We start from the raw sequence: 19567 nt of genomic DNA, 5'->3' as shown, positions 1-19567 counted from the left end.
ACTCCTTGGGTTTTTTTGTGAGCTTTCACTCTGATCTACTGTGTTTCTTAAGCGAAACATGGCTGCACCACTGGACTCAGTATCTATTTGGGCAGCTTCTTATGCTAATTAATAGCACGGAGCACGTTGCCAACTCTCTGATAATGCAGGAGGGGTGAAACTCACCCTGGTACGGAGGGCACTCTCTCAGTTCTGTATTTCCTCTCTCTGGTATAGCAAAGGCACCCATTCTAGGCTCCTGGATCCTCAGCCATCACCTCTCTAGGACAGAGATCTGCTTGTCTCTCTCCTTCCTGAGTGGAGTTTTTCCAGGCTACACAGTTCCCTGCCCTACACTGTACTATTGCCGGAAAGCCAGACTGCCTAACTAGGCCAGAGCCTGCACATCGCTTACTCTTTGAAGGCTATGAACAGTGCATTGCCAGCGGTTACAAGTTACCACACCGCTTTTTCTAACGCACATCTTTTATTAAGGTGAAAGCATTACAGAGAAAACCTATTACAAACAATAAAAGAACCTAACTGCATGCTAATAAGCTTACCAGAGATCACCCCACCCACCCCCAGCTCCAGTGGGGGCTGTGGCAGGAGTCAGTCCTTCAAACCCCACCAAGGGGGTTTTCTGTGGTTCCCAGTTGACAGCAGCCTCAGAATAAGCTTAGTAGATAAGCCTGGTTCTTTATATATCTTGGGCCTTTGTTCTCCAGCCTTCTGGACCAGGCAATCTGCAGACCGCGGTTCTCTCTTCAGGGCGTAGCTTCGAAAGGTTGGGGTTTGCATACCTGGCAGAGGGCATTTGCATTCACCTCTCTCTAGATATTTCCCTGCAATTCCACTTTGCATGTCTTGTCCCCAAACACCATTCCTGTCTGCCACCTGATTGTGTTGTCTTGTGATCATCCAGGCCCCCAATAATCCATAACCTTTGGACTCCAAAGATACTTACCCTTCATTCAGCAAGGGTTTTTCAAGGGGGTTGCTGGAAAGTGCCCTAGCCATCAAAGACACCCCACCACCACCACCATTGAGTCCCGTATCTGGGCTGCACAGGGGCACTGCAGCTAGCTGGCCTTGCAGGGATACCTCTGCAGAGGCCACGGGGAGAGGTCGCTGGGGGATGGGCCTGAATTCATGTTACTGCACAATTGTCAAGAATGAGCTGGGATAACAGCCACCAGAGAACACCACTGTGTTCTTGCCTTGTTGCGGCCGCCCAGCTCACCAGGCCTGGTTTATGCAGGTGGATTTCCATCCCTGATGTCACCAGACTCCACTTGCGGAGAGTGTGAATGCTTGGGCTTTAACTGTGTGGAGTTAACCCTTTGGGCACGTCTACACCGGGATAAAAAACCCACAGCACCAAGCCTCAGAGCTGACTGAGAGGAGTCAGCTGACTCAAGCTTGCAGGGTTATAACATTGCAGTGTCAACATTTGGAATCTTCCCTCCCCCACATGGCTTCAGAGCCAAGGCTCCAGCCGGTGCCAGAACATCTACACTGCAATGTTAGAGCCCCAAGAGCCCAAATCCACTGATCTGTGCCAGCCGCAACCATGTCCCTGGTCTTTCTTTGCAGTGTAGACATACCCTTCAAGTTCTCCAGCATGGTTCCTTTTTTAAAAAGTCCTGAAGGCTGGCTGCCTCTGTGGGTTGCTAACAGAATCTGGAGCCCTTAGACACTGGCTTGAATCAGGCACCCCTGTTGGCAGCAAGCAAAAGTTGTCACCATCTGACAGCTGTGGGCAATAAACAGCTCTTGCAGTTGATTAAATAGCCAAAGTGTTTGATAATCCCAAAAGCTGTTTATTGCCAGGATACCCCCAGTGCCATAAACATTGTTCCTATTATACACCAAAAACTCCTCTAACAACAAGCAGTAACGACTTAAAAATCAAGGAGAAATACACGTTATTTCTTGCCTTGTTGCGTGTTCACAAAAGATGAGCTGCATGTTTACATCTTTCATGCACTTTTCAGCATTATCACGTTAAAACAAAAACATGTAACCGAGTGCAGGGTGAGTTTAGAAACAAGAGAATAACTGTGAGATGTGGCTGGGTTAATATTAATTTTTTACAGGCTGTGATCAGTTACTGTGTTCTGCAGAAGGAGAGAAAATAGAAGATTTATGTATTTTAAAAAAACAAACCATTATCAACGTTAGCAGCTCTCTTACTTTGTAAACTCTTCTGTGATGGTCAGTACATATTATATGTAAGGAGGCAGATGGTTTTGTATCACCAGTGGGTCCTGAAAGTGATTTTATAACTGCTTTGATGCCATCTGTGGAATAGATGGTCCTCTATATCTTGTAGAACACCATCTTGATTCATCACTTTAGTGACACCAGTTTTATACCATCATAGTTTCCGTCTTCACTTTTCCTCCGTATAAACAGTTATTTGACTGTGTGCTTTTTTACTATACTCTGAGGGTCCCAATACACTTTTGGGTGATGTAAAATAATAAATAATAATTTAAATTCTTATTTTGGTTCAAATCCAAGCCCATAATCTGGATCCAGCTTTGGGTCCAGATCCAAATTTGCAGCTTGAATCTCTCTTTTATGATCCAAAATAGAACACTGAAATTTGCCAATGTTTGGGTTTGGATCTGGATTTCCTGAAATTCAGGAGTGTTTGGATTTGTGATTTTGGTTCCTTCCATTTTGAGGATAAAAAGATTCATAGATGCTCAGGCCAGAAGGGACCATTATGGTCATCTAGTCTGACCTCCTGAATAACACAGGCCAGAGAACTGCCCCCAAATAATTCCTAGAGCAGAGCTTTTAGAAAAACATCCAATCCAATCAAAAATTGTCAGTGATGGAGAATCCACCACGAGCCTTGGTAAATTGTTCCCATGGTTAATTACTCTCACCATTAAAAAATTTACATCTTATTTCCATTCTGAATTTGTCTAGCTTCAACTTCTAGCCATTGGTTCGTGTTTATACCTTTCTCTGCTACATTGAAGAGCCCATTATTAAATATGTGTTCCCCATGTAGATATGTATAGACTGTGATCAAGTCAGCACTTAACCTTCTCTTTTTTATGCTGCATGGATTGAGCTCCTTGAGTCTATCACTGTAAGAAATGCTGAGCACCCACCCTCTGTCAGTCAGACCTCTTTAAAGTATCTCAAATTGGGCACAAAACACTCAGGCACCGTAAATTACTAGTCACTTTTGAAAAAACACTAGTTAATTTCTTGGTTTTACACCAATTTTTTCCCCACAAAACCTTAATTTGAACATTGACATCAATAGTTGAAAATGAAAGATAATTTTTTGGGTCTCATAGGCTCCAATGATCCCACAGTCAATGCATAGACTGAGGGCATCTACTAACCCAGGGATTCTCAAACTGGGGATCGGGACCCCTCAGGGCATCACAAGGTTATTACATGGGGGGTCATGAGCTGTCAGCCTCCACCCCAAACCCCGCTTCACCTCCAGCATTAATAATGGTGTTAAATATATTAAAAAGTGTTTTTAATTTATTAGGGGGGTCGCCCTCAGAGGCTTGCTATGTGAAAGGGGTCACTAGTACAAACTTTGAGAACCACTGTACTAACGCATACGCTCCAGCCTACATCTGACTGCTACAAATCTTTAACACACCTTTTCTCCCCACCTTACAGCTAATTATTCTGCCCACCAAGGTTCTGTTCCACTTCAGTAGCTGGGTGGAAAAATTCTAATTTTCCTACTATTTTCCCCCCATTCTAAAGGGAATTTTGAGACTTAATTATTTTCATTCCCTGCTAGACTAAATAATTAGGGGAAGGGACTGTTTTCCATAAGAACGTTAAGTTCCATACTCCATAGAGTTTATTCTGCTAATGGAAACTCTACACCTCGAATAGCCATGGGACTTTCAAAATGAGTTAATGCCTTCAAAATGAAATTTCTGAGACCAAAGTTTGTGGGTTTCTTTACAGCTCTGAAAATTATAGTATTTTTTCAAGTGTGATAAATGTAAAATGAGAAACAGGTGACTGATTAAAAATGAGTGCATTGTTGAATGCACAGGCTAATTGAGTGTGAAACTTTACTTCAAGCAAAATGATGTTATTGGAATGTAGATGTACAAAATATTATTGTTCGGTGGATAGTTCATAAAACATTCACCGTCTTAAATCTAAATGGTAGGATTTCAGCTAAGAAATGAACACGTGTTTTAACATACCATCATGGAAACAGAACTACAACCAAAAATGGATTTTGCTTACAAAAAGAGCAAAAAATTGTTTTCATTTCTGACTGTAAATGTTCAGTGACTCTCGTGTGAAACTTTTCAAATGACAGCCCTTCTTTTTTCATTTCTTAGACCCACTTGCTTGGAAACCTGTGGGTATTCATTTGAGTTTTATCCCATAGTGGTAAACTTTAGTTGATGAAGCCTCAACACGCAATTTAAAAAACTAGACCCTGAAACCCAGTTTTATTCCTACAGTCAATATCTTTTAATCTGATATTATTTGACTAGAAGAGCCTTAGAGGTTAGTATGATGTAGTAAGAAAAGGAGGACTTGTGGCACCCTAGAGACAAACAAATTTATTTGAGCATAAGCTTTCGTGAGCTACAGCTCACTTCATCGGATGCATTCAGTGGAAAATACAGTGAGGAGATTTATATACACACAGAACATGAAACAATGGGTGTTACCACACTGTAACCAGAGTGATCACTTAAGGTGAGCTATTACCAGCAGGAGAGCGGGGGGGGGGGGGAGGAATAGGGGGGACGACACACCTTTTGTAGTGATAATCAAGGTAGGCCATTTCCAGCGGTTGACAATGGCCCACCTTGATTATCACTACAAAAGGTCCGTCGTCCCCCCCCCGGCCGCTCTCCTGCTGGTAATAGCTCACCTCAAGTGATCACTCTGGTTACAGTGTGGTAACACCCATTGTTTCATGTTCTGTGTGTATATAAATCTCCCCACTGTATTTTCCATTGCATGCATCCGATGAAGGGAGCTGTAGCTCACGAAAGCTTATGCTCAAATAAATTGGTTAGTCTCTAAGGTGCCACAAGTCCTCCTTTTCTTTTTGCGGATACAGACTAACACGGCTGCTACTCTGAAACCTAGTATTTTGTAGTGTTCGTGTTCCATCTGTTTTATTTCCTGTGTCTTTTGTAGCCTCAGGACTTAATGTATATGGACCAGATCCTCAGTGGGCATAAATCAGGATAGCTCCATTTAAGACCTATCTTGTGTGTTAGCTAACATTGTATCTAACATGAGGGAAGATCTTAGGCAGTGTCTACATGGCACGCCAGTGTTTGCGGCATGTAGGCTATGCGTAGCTACACGCTGCAGTGAAAAGCAAGCTATGTCGCACGTCCATGAACGGCACTGGTGCTGCCCGAGCCTTTCACTGCAGTGGGGAAGAGCTCCAGCAACGGGGATCTGACAAACCCTATTTAGCCGCTGCCTCCCTTCCTGCGAGAGCCTTTCCATGTTGCCGAAGTCTTTCCTGCAGCAGGGAAATGTTCCAGTAGCCAGGAAGCAGCGAGACACGACGTGGCTAAAAACAGCAGCGTAGACGGAGAAACAGAGCTTGAGTGAGTAGAGAGCCATGTCGGGTATGTATTTGGGTACGTACCCCCAGGCATAGGCATGTCTACTCGCCTCGGTTGTGCCTCACCATCTAGATGGCTGTTTATACCCATGCTAGAGGGGCTACACATGTGTGTTCTCTATGTGCCGCTGAGAGAAGCATGCAGTGTAGATGTACCCTGAGTGAGGATGGAGTAGTTTGTCGTTTTCACATGAGTTCGGAGGTTGAGGTAAAGACTATGGGAGATCTTGAGATATTCCTTGACCTGCTAACTCTTATGAAAATCATAAACTGCTTTGTCTTCACTAGGAATTTACCTTGTGTTAGTTACCAAGTATTAGCTAACGCAAGATAAGAATACACTTTTTTTTTTCTCCAAGTGAAGATCAGGCCTTAGAGTCAATAGCTCTTAGGTTCTGGCCATTAGTTGGGTAAAAGGCATATAGAGGGGAAATAACCAGAAACATTATATAGATACTATTTCATGGATTCGTTCACACAGTACATTTGTAGCGTATGTGAAAATGAAGTGGCTACTGGGAAACCTCTGAAGCAAGTGGCTGAAAAATGTGAAAACAACGAGAAGTCCTTGTGGCACATTAGAGAGTAACAAATTTATTTGGGCATAAGCTTTCGTGGGCTAGAACCCACTTCATCAGATGCATGGAGTGGAAAATACAGTAGGCAGGTATAAATATACAGTACATGAAAAGATGGGAGTTGCCTTACTAATTGGGGGCAGAGGGGGGGGTCAGTGCTAACGAGGCCAATTCAATTAGGATGGATGTGGCCCATTCCCAACAGCTGACAAGAAGGGGTGAATATCAACAGAGGGAAAATTACTTTTTGTCGTGTTAACGAGTCCAGGAGGCATGGCTGCTACCTAACTAAATTAATCAAAGCCAATAATTTCAGATGACAGGAGTTTGTACCTTTTGGGAAAAGATGGAGTGGGAGGATGCAGGCCCATGATTTAATTGCTCAAAGAAATTGATTGTGTTTCTTGCTTATTTTCACAATGTCGCTCTAAGTGTTAATGTTTTTGAGGAGCCCTTCACTGGGATTGTTGGGAAGGTGACAAAGATGTCATCAGGTTCTCTCTAATAGAAATAAGAGAGAGATTACAGGTGTGTTACGGAATCATCCCATCACCCCGTGGATTGGGGGAGCACAGCAAATATAATGCCAGTTCCCTGTGATAGGAGTGGGCGGGGAAGAATGCAAGTATATAATGGAGTTCTTCTCCAGTAAAGAGGAGGAATTGTGCAGGTATTTCATGGGGCTCTCCCTGTCAGACTGAAGGAACATCTGACATACTCTGGACTAGGGAAAGACCTTGCCAACATATCACAAGGTTCACTCAGAGTTTTGCTGTGTCTCCCATGATAATTCTTCCATTTTACATTTACTTGATTTATACTGTGATTTGGAAAACCATGGTCATTATAAAATCTCTGGGTGCATGTGAGATACACACAACATTAGCGCTGAGTGTATGGATGGAAGTCTGTCCGAATAAACTCAAACCACAGCTTCCCCCGCCTCTAGGAGAGCTTGTCAAAAACATTTCAACGTAGTTTTTCATCGAAAAATGCCATTTGGTCAAAAGCAAAGTGTTTTGTGAGACTGTCAATTTCAACTAAATTTTCAACCAAAAAATCAAAACGAATCATTTTTGACTTTCTTGTTTCATATTGAGAAGGTTAAATGTTTCATTTCAACTTCCTTATTTCAATTCATTTTGTTTTGACTTTTCAGTTATGTTAAAATATTAATATAAAGACCCAGTTAAATCTATAAACTATGTTTAATTTATATCATGTAATGTTTCAGCGTTATTAAATGAAACATTTTGACATTATCCAAACAAAATGATTCGATATTTCCAAATCGAAGAGGCTTTTTTTAAGTTTTGTATCAGCTTTCCAGGAACAAAAACAAAATTTGAAATGTCTGAATTTCCAGCAGGATGAAAAATTCTGGTTTCCAACCATCTCCAATAAATACTCAGTGCTTCAGAGGAAGTAGGAAAACTCTCAAAGGTGCATCCAGCTAGTGCAAAACTGTACTTGTCCTTTTTGGCCATTGCTGGTAATCATCTCAGTAGTGGCGTGGAGGTTTGCTTCCCTTTGTATCTATATTCTGCCTGCATAGCTGCATGTCTTATTTATGCTCAAGCTGTCATCTGCTCAAAGCCTTTCTGCCTTTGTTACCTGCTCTCATAGTAAGTCTTGTGCATCCCATTTGAATTAAGCAAGAACATGAGAAAGGAGAGCAGACCCCTTGTCACCATTGGTTTCTGTGAGTTAGTTGGCAGCATACATTTGGGGTGACCAGATAGCAAGTGTGAAAAATCAGGACACCTTTATTTGGGGGAGGGTGGCATAGTTGCCTATAAAAGACAAAGCCCCTAATATTGGGGCAGTCCCAATATCATGGCATCTGGTCACCCTACATGTATTCAACACCTACCCTCCTGAGAGTCACAAACCTTCTAGGTTGAATAATGTCTCTTCTTTCAGAACCTCAGATAAACTAGGGCCTAGGTCCTGCACTGGATCCATGTTGACAGACACCTGCACCCATCCAGAGTCCCACTGACACTGGGAATGCTCTAGTTCAATCGCAAATAGATGAAGGTGGTGGAATCACTGGCTGGAATTCTGTGTCCTGTGTTATACAGGAGGTCAGAATACACAGTCCTAAATGGGTCCCTTTGTGGCTTTATAATCTGTGAATCCCTGCCTTTGGCAGAGCTGTGCATGGTGCAGGAGACTATCCACATGCATCCAGTAGCTATGCTTAATGTTCCCAAATTTTTGAGAGCCGAGACCCATTTTGGAAAAGTGAAACCAATCATGCCCTTCTTCAATCTTGACACAAGGTCCATTGGCCAGTATTCTCCAACCCTCCAGCTAGTTAATCATCTGCCTCTCCAGCCCCAAGAGTGTGCCCTTTACCTTGGAAAACACTAGCTTAATGGCTGCATCTCATATATGTTCTTCTTGGAGGAGGAAGTATGGTCTATTGGTTAGGGTAGTAGCCTGGGACTTGAGAGAACTGGGTTCCATTCCTTGTTCCCTTCCTGTGTGACCGTGGGCAAGTCCCTTAGTCTCTCAGAGCCTCCGTTTCCCCATCTGTACGATGGGGATAATGGCACTGTCCTGCCTCCCACCAGCTTTGTGAGGATAAATACATTAAAGACTCTGAAGCGCTCAGACACTGTAGTAACAGCAGCCACAGAAGCATCTTAGATAAAAAAGGAGGCAGTGGAAGAAGGAAAATAACCTATAAAACTGCCATTATTTTCTAAATGGCGTTGGATCCAAGATTAATTTATTATCTCTCTTGCTAACAGGCCTAGAATAAGCAAGAAAACCTATGATGGAGGCTCTGCTGATTTGATGAATTTATACTTTCCAGCACGGCATACTCCCTGATTTACAGCTGAGTAGGAAACCTTGAGATAAAAAAACTAAATGAAAAGAAGACTCGTGTTTTGGTTTCTTTTCTCCACCCTCGTGTGCCCTGTCAGGCCATTAATTCCATCAGAAAACACCGTTTCTGTTTTTTTCCCTCCAAAAACTCTCAGCTGTTACAGGGAGACAGCTGCACCCTCTGGAACTAATTACAGCTGTCTGGGAGATTTAGGCCTCGATCGGTAACAACTTGAATATTGCTGCTAATTTTTAACACATACAGTTGGAAGATGTCATAATAGGCTGATATATGATAGAATCTTAAAAGTGCTACGGCACAGCTGCTACTGGGCATCTGGCAGGATGAGTTGTAGAATATTGATTTAAGAAATAATGCTTATTATTTTTAGCCTTTCCCCCTCCCTCCAAGGCCACATGATTTCATGGACTGAGGGTGGGCAGGGATGATAGAGTGTGTGTGCTGGAGCACGGGTTAGGCATGTGTCATTGTACTGTCCCAGAAAGTAGTTTGGTTTCGAGTGGGTTCCTGTTTGGGTGGCTATGTTGAGCCTCTCATTTCAGTAGTCATTACTGAGATACTGAATGATCTTCTAACATGAGGCTGTTTGGATTTTTACTTCTGGATGCTGTTACAGAAAGAATCTGACAGCGGTAGTCTGTTAGTCCGTGTTCTACATTTTATGAACTGTTGTTGTCACTGGGATAAAATAACATAGAGAGTTCTCCATCTCCCAAAGACCATGTCTGACTCACCTTAGCTGGCTCTAACCTGTTGCTTGTCGTTCAGCTCATTATTTTGTCTTGGTGGTTTGAAAAATTGCGGTTCTTTTGGGGGATCTCTTAAAGGATATTACCTTTGCACAACTGGATCAGATTGTTAGTCCGTGCACTCTGGTTTCCCACCTTTTGGCAGTAGTTAATACCTGATGCTTCAAAGAGAGGCAAAAGTAACCCAGAACCATTATTCACTTGGTAAATCATGGAAGGATATATTTGTAAGAAGAATTTCCTTCTTGACTCCTGCAACTCTCAGCCCTGAAGCATGAGAGGTGATCAGTCTTTCCTTAATGTGTATAATCACCAAAGTCGTTAGTCCCTTTTTAAAGTAAGAAAAAGTACTGTATTTAGTTATCGTGACCTTAGTAGGGATTTTCTCCTTTCCCTGGAACAGTGAGAGAGGCTCATCCTTGCAGTCAATTTCTTGTGGTTAGAAGAGGGTTTTGGGCGTTTCTAACCATCAGAGGCGTAAAGTTCTGGAACAGCCTTCCCAGGGGGGCAAAAAACCTAACAGCTTCACGACTGAGCTTGATAAGTTTGTGGAAGGGACAGTATGATGAGACTGCGTACAATGGCATGTGGCCCATCTGCGACTGCAAGTAGCAAATATCCCTAGTGGTTGGAGATGGGACATTAGAGAGGACTTTGAGTTACTACAGAATTTTTTCCTGGGTGTCCAGCTGGGGGTCTTGCTGACATGCTCAGGGTCCAACTGGTCGCCATATTTGATGTCAGGAAGGATTTCCCCCCCAGGTCAGATTGGTAAAGACTCTGGGGTTTTTTCGCCTTCCTCTGTAGCATGGGGCACAGGTCACTTGCAGGTTTAAACTAGTGTAAATGGTGAATTCTCTGTAACTTGAAGTCTTTAAATCAAGATTTGAGGACATCAGTAACTCAGGCAGAAGTTAGGGGTTTATTACAAGAGTGGGTGAGGTTCTGTGGCCTGCGATGTGCGGAGGTCAGATTAGCTGATCAGGATGGTCCCTTCTGGCCTATAAGCCTTTTGATGGATCACTGCCCCAGCTGTCATCTTTTATGTTTCTAACCTTACCAAGAAATGCATCCTTTTCCCTTGTGTTTCAAATATGGCATGTTCACAGATATTCTTTGAGGGCGAAGCAGATTAATAGACAAGGGTAGCATATTGATCTTGCACTCCCATATTTTTATGTTCCCTTTAAAAGCAGTAAGTGTGACCTGAAAAATCATTAATCAGAAAGCGCAGCATGCCAGAAAGGCCAAGGATCTGGCAGGTGTAGAAGCCTGTGTATAGACTGAAGGAGCCGTTCCTCCACCCAACCACAAAGAGTCCTGTGCCAAGCTTCTTCTGTCCAACTTCTTCCTGCTGCCAGGCCCTAGCACAGGACAACACTGAGGAGGCAGGTGGCACCACCTCTAGGTCTAGGACATGAAGACAAATTGCCCCAGTTGATTGACAGGCAGCCGGGAGGAGCTTTAAAGGGGGTCAGGTGGCTAACAAAGGAAGTCCCAGCTGATAACTCTGAAATGAATTGCAAAGCTCTCAAGGTACCTGGCTGATATCCATGACAGATGGTTATTTATCTAGTTGAACTTAGAGCTGCCATCAGCTGCATCCTTGAAGCTAGCAAGTTCCTTGAACACAGATTATTGGTTCCACAGAATCCACAAGCTCTACTGGTTTTGCAAGGAGAATTTTAAGTTCTTAGGATCCTAGGTGTGTTCTGGATTTGAGAGCAAAGCCAGTCATTTGTGTGAACCAAAATTATTGGTCTCAGAATTTGCAGTCTCTCCTGGGTGTCTCTCCAGAGCTCCTAAGTTCCAGGAACATTAGCTGTTTTTCTAATGGAACCTTAAAAGCCCACTGGTTTGTATGAGTCTGATGCGTGAGAACTCTGGCAAAAAGAGCGATGGTCCTTGATGGTTTCAGTATCTGCAGGCACCGTGCATGTGTGAAACTTGGTTGAGTTACAAGCTCTGCAGGTCTGCATTTGAAGCTTGCAAACTCTGTGAGCTCTAATATGGTGGACTTGGGGGTATTAATTCTTTTGCCATGTTACTGGGAGAACGTGTTCACTTTCTGAACCCCACAATGAATGAGTAATTCACAACAATGATTGTTCATCCTGCCAGAGGAGCTGGCAAATTCTGTAAATTCTGAACGAGGCAACCAGCTAGATAACAAATCCACCACCTTTCTGGAATAGAACATAACCACTATGAGCCCTGAAACATAGGATTCACAGTGCCTATGAAGTCCAGCAGCTTTTAGATCTGTGAGTCTGGAAGAGAAAGATTCACAGGTGTTACAATTCCTGCTGTGTTGTCTCCACAGCATCTAAATTCCATGGCACTAAAACTAATGATTCTGGAGGTCCTACAGTTTACTACTGCTTTAGCAGAAGAGCTTGTAAACTCCACAAAGGAAGAACTCAGAGATGATTATACTTTACGTTACGGGGTATTTCCTCTGAAGTTTGTTGATCCTCAGGCATAGGCAGGCTACTGCAGCTCTGACGTTCTAGCTGTGTAAGGGCCATAGAGGGTCCTTAGTGATCAGAATAATGCTTCCAGCTTGCTTACCTTGTAGACTTGAGACAACGTCAACTCTGTAATGCACACAGTTTGGGTCAAGGAATTTAGTAGCTTTGCAGACACAGCCAGGAGAACTTTCAAGCTCTGTAAAGTGAATAGCTTTGGTTTAAAGAGATTACAGACTCCAAAGTCACAGCCTGCAGAGTTTGTAAACTCTGTAAACCAGCTTGTCTGTTTTGAGAAAGGAGGGAAGCTTTGCTGAGACACCTGGCTTAATTTCTGTGATCCATAAACCAGCATCATCAATCCTCCTCAGTAAAGAATTGTTTGGTGCACCTGGACTCATTATGGAAACATGTATAAAACAAATGTGAAGTTTTAAAGAGATACGTTAGCCACCCTCACAAAAAATAATGACTTTATGAAAAGTGACAAATCACCATTTTTTTGGCTTGTCCAATTGTTCGCATCATCCCTGGAGGGAAAAAAAAATCTCCTTTGCCCTAATAGTAAGCAAAAACTTCAATCAGAAATGTTTTTTTGTTTGGTTTTGGGGGGGTTTATTACATTGGTAGGAGGTTTATCATGCTTCATGCCTACCAACCTAAACACTGCATTCACTACAATGGCTCCATGGTAAAACTACATCTTCACCTACCATGGAACTCCCATAGGGAAAATAAAACAATGGCCAGGTTTCCATTTGTTAACCAACGGCTTGAATTTATCCACCAAGATACCATATCGGAGGGATCTTTGTGGTTTTCTTCCTCCCATTTTAGTGACCATTGACAAATGATTATCAATGAGACCAAACTACTGCCCGTTGTCTATCTCTATCCCTGGAGTGTTTTGAGGCACTCTCGACCATATCCCATACCGCTATGGTATATCTATGCTAGATGGCAACATATCCTCTAGACTGGACAGAACCAGATCTGATCATGGTCCACTCATTCATTTTTAAATTCATTCCCCATGAAAGCAGGTGGTGATCTGTACCTCAGAACTGAGCATAGGTCCGAGGAGAGGAGCAGTGCAGAAACTATGTGTTCATCATCTGGGAAGGGAGGGGCCCTGGTTATCTTTCTTGGGGCACTCAGGATGGTACTGACTGGCTTCAGAAGAACCAGCCCACTTCTGCCAGAGTGAGAATTGCCATAACCTGGTCACTTGGAAGGAGAGGGGAGGTAGAGAAGAGGGAATGAGGAGGAGCAGTGCAGATTGAGCCCATCCCAAGGAGAGAAAAAAAGGACAAGCTGGGATTTCCAAAGCTGCCTAAGGGAGTTAGGCACTCAAATCCTTAGGTGCCTTTGAGAGATCTCAGCCAGAAGGCATCTGGGGTGGAATTTTCAAAAGTCCCTCCGTGACTTAGGAGTCCAACTCCTGTTGAGAGTTAGTGAGAACTGTGCTCCTAAATCACTTAGCCGCTTTGAAAAATCCCACTCACGTTGCCTGAGCCCAGATTAAGGTAGAGCTTTGGGGGAAAGGAGTGGGCTTGGCTGGGTTTTTTTGTTGGTTTTGGAGGGGTTTTGCAGAGTTATTTAGACTCTCCATTTAAGAGCTTGAAATGTATTCAGATGCAAGCTTTCTGCCACAAAAATGCAGCTTTAATTGTGTGCGGTTGCCTGAATGCTCACACGGTTCTAGTTTTACAGGCCGATCCCTTTGATAGCAAACATTTTAATAGACAGACGACATATGGGAAAGATCACGCCACATCAGATGATAGATATTATTTAAACGGGGCAGGCAAGCCCATTTGGAAGGGACGGGGAAGTTTTCATTCCAAAGGGCTCGCCCAACAGCCAGCATGACTAGGGGAAGGATGGCTTTGTGGTTAAAGCAATGAACGAGGGGACCCGAGAGCCCTCTCTGCCACAGGCTTCCTGTGTAACCTTGGCCAAATCACTCAATCTCTCTGTGACTCGGCTCTCCATGTGTAAAAGAGGGATTATCATGCTTTCCTGTTACACGGGGATTTTGCAAAGATTGGTGTTTGTGGCATACTACCTTGTATTTTTTATTTATATTACAGTGGTGCCTAGAGACCCCATTCGAGGTTGAGACCTCACTGTGCTAGATTCGGTGCAGACACAGTGTGTGGAATAGCCCCTCTCCCTAAAAGTTACCATCTGAAGTGCCAAGACAAAGGGTGGGCGGGGAAAAGAGGTTCAGAGAGGGGAGGTAACTTGCCCACGCTCACCCAGCCGGTCACTGACAGAGCCAGGACTCAACTCACACCTCTCCAGTGTCCTACCCACTAGACCACGCTGTCTCCTGCGATGCGACAGTGACACAAGCCTCTTGCTCCCTGCAGTCCATCCCAGTGCTTGTGGGGTACATTCTTCTAGGCTGATATTTTTTTCCAGCTCCATTTTGGAGATCTGATCTGCTGGTATCTGCTGCAGCTTCCCTGAGAGACAAGTGGTCAGTGACGGGGCCAGCTGGGTTGATGGTGGCTGGAAACACAGCACAGAGGCACTGCCGTGGGTGGCCAGTAGCAAACAATTAAGGCAATTCTGGAAGATGGATACATTTTGGAATCAAAAAAGCAATCAAACAGCACAGCTTCTACATCTATAAGTATCTCAGACAGGAGCCTGCAGGCTACCTGGGCCCATGTAAACTTCGATGGTTAGTAATGGTCTAATTATTAACAGGAAACTTTCTGCTCCTGCAAAGTAAACACTCTGGGAGTAACACTTCAGCCCCCAGTTGACTTTTACCAGCCTTAAAAAAAAAAAGAAAACCAACCAAACCCTCCTGAATATAATGAAAACAGCAGCTGTGGGTTAGCATTTAGTGATGCAACCCCGGTTTCTGTGCGACAGCAGACGCGGCCCCATCTGCGGCACTGAGCATGAGGAGTGGTGAATATTTTACCTATTAAAAGCAATGACCCAGGAGCCTCCCACTGAAGTGTGCAGAGCCAGGGCCCCCGGCGGGGCCATGCACAGCTCAAACCCACTAAGGTCCCTGCAAGGCACACCATCCATGATAGCGCAGCCTGGTTCGGAGTGACTGGACTTGAGGTTCGCTGGGTCTGCGGGGTGTGGAAAGGCTTCCTCCTCTGAGCTGCTAGCCAGCAACCATGATAGGACTGTGGGCATTATCATATAAACCCAGTGGAGACAAACACCACAGGAAGTTCCGCCTCAGATAGCCAGACTGACAGCTTCCCTTGGGCCCCTGGTTGGTCCAAGCACCCTGTTTAAGCCCAGGAGTTCCCGGAAGTGTCTGTGCCACCAGGTGGGCTCCCCTGCCAGTTGTCGTGATGGACCTGCTGCTTCTCAGCTCACTCTTGGACTCCTGACCTTTGGTTCTGACTGCCCCTGCTCTGATCGCTAAGCCTGACTGCCCAAACCCCCATCGTGACACTGGATGGGTGACCTCCTAAAGGGCCAGCATTGGGGGATTTGAGGAAGAGGGAGGGAGTGGTGTGGGCCACTTCAGAGGATTTCATTTTAGATAAGACCCTAGTGTCCAACTTTCCAATTATCCAACTTCAGCAAAGACTGTTGCTCTGCAATCCTACAGGGTCTATTTTGCATTCTTTAAAAGGAACCTCTTTGATACGTAAGGCCTTGTAAACACTTAAGTGACCGGAGCCTTGAAGAGCTGCATCCTACTCTTTGGTGTGCAGAGATGTGGGGGACTGGAGGCTCTTTCTGCAGTGAGAGGAGGCATGTTCTGGGGTGTATCTAGGCCCTGAACAGACCGGGAGACACCTCCCCAGCTTGAAGAGCTCACAGTCTAATGTCTGCACTGCAGTCGGGAGCTGTAACTGCAGCACGTGTCCAAGTACCTGAGCTAGCTTTGATCTAGCTCGCTCCAGTAACAATGGCAGTGAAGCTCACCCAGGACCCCGGGTACAAACCTGAGCGGCCGCCATCCATGCTGCTATTACTTGAGCTAGCTTGGGGATGTCTCCATGGGCTGCAGTCACGCCTCCTGATGACCGGGTAGACATATCCTACATGAAGAGGTGGCAAGTGAATGTAAAAAACCCATGAAGGGAGTGAGGAAGGGAAGAGGAGGTTCAGCACTGATAGGGATGCAGGGTTGCATGGACTCACTATGTGCAATGTGGCAGATTTGGGGCCAGACTCTCCAGGCCGCTAAGCCACTTTGCGCCATGTGAGCAGTGCAAAGCAGCCTCAAACTAGCCAGAGGTGGCCAACGAAGAATTCACCCAGTGCTTGGGAGCTCTCTGCCAATGGATCATGGCGAGTGCAGCTCTGCTGTGTCCTCTTCCAGCCACCTGCCTCCCAGTGTAAGCGGAAGGAGGAGACATGACATAGGTAGTGCGGTGAAGAAAGGTGGTGTGGTGGAGCTCCGTTCCACCTGATCTTACCCTGGCATAAGAACCTTGGGTCAGTGGCTTAAGTTAGAGCTGCCCCTGGGTTGCTCTAACATGCAATGGGCTTGGCCCTCCCTGAATCAGGGAGTTGCAACCAGCTCCTTATGCTGCCCCACACAGCCTCATACGCACACAAACATACATGCTCGCTTGCTCTCAAATGGGGCAGAGAATCAAGGTCTTTGTGTTTTGTCCTTTTTTTTTTTTTTAAGGTAGAAAAATTAACAAGAGGCACTGATATTGGCAAACCATGGTGGCCAGCTGCAGAGATAGGTATTGATACCTACAAGTTGCTGTTATTTTTTTTAATAGGAGCATTTATTTATTGCCCATTGCCTCACACCTGGGCACCAATCAAGGCTTAAGCTAAAACATTCAAGGCTTGATCACAGCACACCCTTTCTTTGAAATTAAGCTAGGTTCCTTCTCAGTCTTTTGCTGCAAACTGAGTTTCATGTTTGAGCGCCTTGGCTCTAGAGTGAACACACCACAGTGAAAACTCAATGGCAAATATATAGCAGCCTTCTTGATTGTTTTAGCAGTAGAAACTGACTTTATAGCAGCCCAAGACCCAGTGATAGGAACAGGCAGCTGCCCTGCTCAGTAGCAAGGTTTGTATTTTAGTAGTGAAGCAAAGCAGTTTTAAATGAGCATTGACATGACTTTGACGTTTTTTATTGCCAGTTATTTTATGAACTTATCCAGCAAATACTGTCATGCACTCTGCAAATAGGGACCTCCACTCCCAAGGGCTGTGGGGTTGTTCTCTCTTGTCAGCATGCCCTATATCAATAGGTGGGAGAAAGGGGTTTTTATAAACCAAAACTCTAGAACCAAATGCCCTGTGCAGCCTCCAAATGTGTTTCGCTTGACTGATGAATGCTTCTTTCCGCACTTCTAAAAAAATCTACTTTTCCATCCACTGCCAGGGCGGTCAGAAAATACATGCACTCTTAGCCTCTCTAAGAAGCAGTGGAGTAAAAGGAACAGGAATTGGTGGGGTTAGGGTGAAGGGATGTATGGGGGCTGTCGTCATGAGACGTATTCATTGGGGAGAATAACTTTGAGGATCAACTGAAAGTTCCTTGGGTTTCAGAGTAGCAGCCGTGTTAGTCTGTATTCGCAAAAAGAGAAGGAGGACTTGTGGCACCTTAGAGACTAACAAATTTATTTGAGCATCAGCTTTCGTGAGCTATAGCTCACTTCATCGGATGCATTCAGTGGAAAACCACGGAATGCATCCGATGCAGTGAGCTGTAGCTCACGAAAGCTGATGCTCAAATAAATTTGTTAGTCTCTAAGGTGCATCCGATGAAGTGAGCTGTAGCTCACGAAAGCTTATGCTCAAATAAATTTGTTAGTCTCTAAGGTGCCACAAGTCCTCCTGTTCTTTTTGTGAAAGTTCCTTGTTTTCATCGCAAACTGTTTTCTAGAGGAGGAAAAAGAATCCGTGTTTTGTAGCATGACTCCAAGGGTACGTGTCCGCCCAGGTCGAACTAGGTTGCTAGAAAGAAGAGTAGCCGTGGCAGTGGGACGGGCCAGCTGCCCAACTATGTACCTAGAGTTTTAGACGGGGTTATACTCGAGGCGGCTAGCCTGTCCTGCTGCTTACACTGCCCCGCTACACGTCTGTTTTTATCACACTCACTCGGTCAGAGCGAGCACTTGTGTGTCCACCTGCACCGGAAATCCCAGCTCCAGCTCTAGCTCCAGTCTAGGCCTACTCTGTGGCAGATGTTCTGCAGCTCAGGTCCACTGAGCACGGGCTGGTTTGAAAGTGGTGGCTCCTCCTCCTAACTTGCACCGAAAGGAGCTAAAAATATATTGCTACTTTCCTAACATCGCTTTACCATATAAGCAACTTCTGCAGTTGCCGTGTGGATCGTCTGTGGTTGTGCGTAGAAGTGAAGGTGCTCTGAGTGATCGTGAACAGGAAAGGAAGAGGAGATAGGGCGAGGGCAAATAGAAGGGAAGGTAGGAGCCCAGCAACATGAGTTGGACAGGAAGTGTCCTCAGGACAATCTCTGTATTTAGCTGTGGTCCACACTGTGAAGGCTTTTGAGAACCCTTGCTCTGGGGGATTATGAATGGGATCTGGGGCCTTTCTCCTCATCACTGCCTAGGTTGGATCCAAAGCCATTGCTTCCTGATGGATATTGGTGGGGCTTGGGCCAGTTCCTAGAAGACAAGTGTCCACATTGCAAACATCACTGTATCAGTGTTACCACCATGTATCTATATTTGTCTCAAACCTCCTTCTAACTGCACTGTGTGCTTTATTTTATTCAAAGGTGGATCAGAGGAGAGCACTTCAAGTACAAATTCAGCCAACCTGGAGGCAAACATGCCAGCGAAGGGAAATGGTGGATTCGAAAGAGAATTGGGCCGTACTTTCCACCTGTCAATCTCCAGGGCCTGAAGAAGTTTTACGAAGCGAGGGACTGGCTGTACCCAAAGCAGAATTGACAAGAGGAGAGTAATAAACATTGACCAAGAACAACCAGTTTCCTTAGAGTTTATAATTCTCCCTTCCAGTGTTTTTTTTAAAAATGTGTCTTTTTAATACTCATTTTATAGTAAAGTCATCAAGCCAGGGTGTCTGTCTCCTATGTCTGTCTGTCTGTCTGTGCCTATCTTTCTCTTTCTGTCTGCCTAGCCTTCCTTCTATCTCTCTTCCTATCTACACATCTACCTGTCTAATTATCTGAACTGTTTTATCTAGCTGATCTGTTGAAAGTAATCCAACCAAACTGCCTGCTCGAAAGCTAAACCAGATTTTGAACAAATATAGATTTGGAGGGATAATGGCAGTTTCAGATTGGCAACAGACATCTGAGAAGTTCTGTATAATGGGGCGTGCAATTCTGACGAAGGTGGAATGTGGGTTTATCTAAAATCAAGGCA

At 44.6% G+C, this 19567-nt stretch overlaps 1 protein-coding gene across 3 annotated transcripts in view; it reads left to right on the top strand.

Moving 5' to 3' along the window:
* LMF1 (lipase maturation factor 1) overlaps positions 1 to 19163 on the top strand; it is a 336726-nt gene extending 317563 nt beyond the window's left edge. For all 3 annotated transcript variants that reach the window (XM_048866655.2, XM_048866657.2, XM_075117566.1), the window contains one exon: positions 18955 to 19163. In XM_048866655.2, coding sequence (XP_048722612.2) covers positions 18955 to 19129 — 175 coding nt within the window. In that variant the 3' untranslated portion in view covers positions 19130 to 19163. The remainder of the gene's footprint in view (positions 1 to 18954) is intronic.
* The last annotated feature ends 404 nt before the right edge of the window (positions 19164 to 19567 follow it).

Source organism: Caretta caretta, chromosome 10, assembly GCF_965140235.1.
Source record: "Caretta caretta isolate rCarCar2 chromosome 10, rCarCar1.hap1, whole genome shotgun sequence".
Classification (NCBI taxonomy): Eukaryota; Metazoa; Chordata; order Testudines; family Cheloniidae; genus Caretta; species Caretta caretta.
This window is presented reverse-complemented; position numbering and strand designations above follow the sequence as displayed.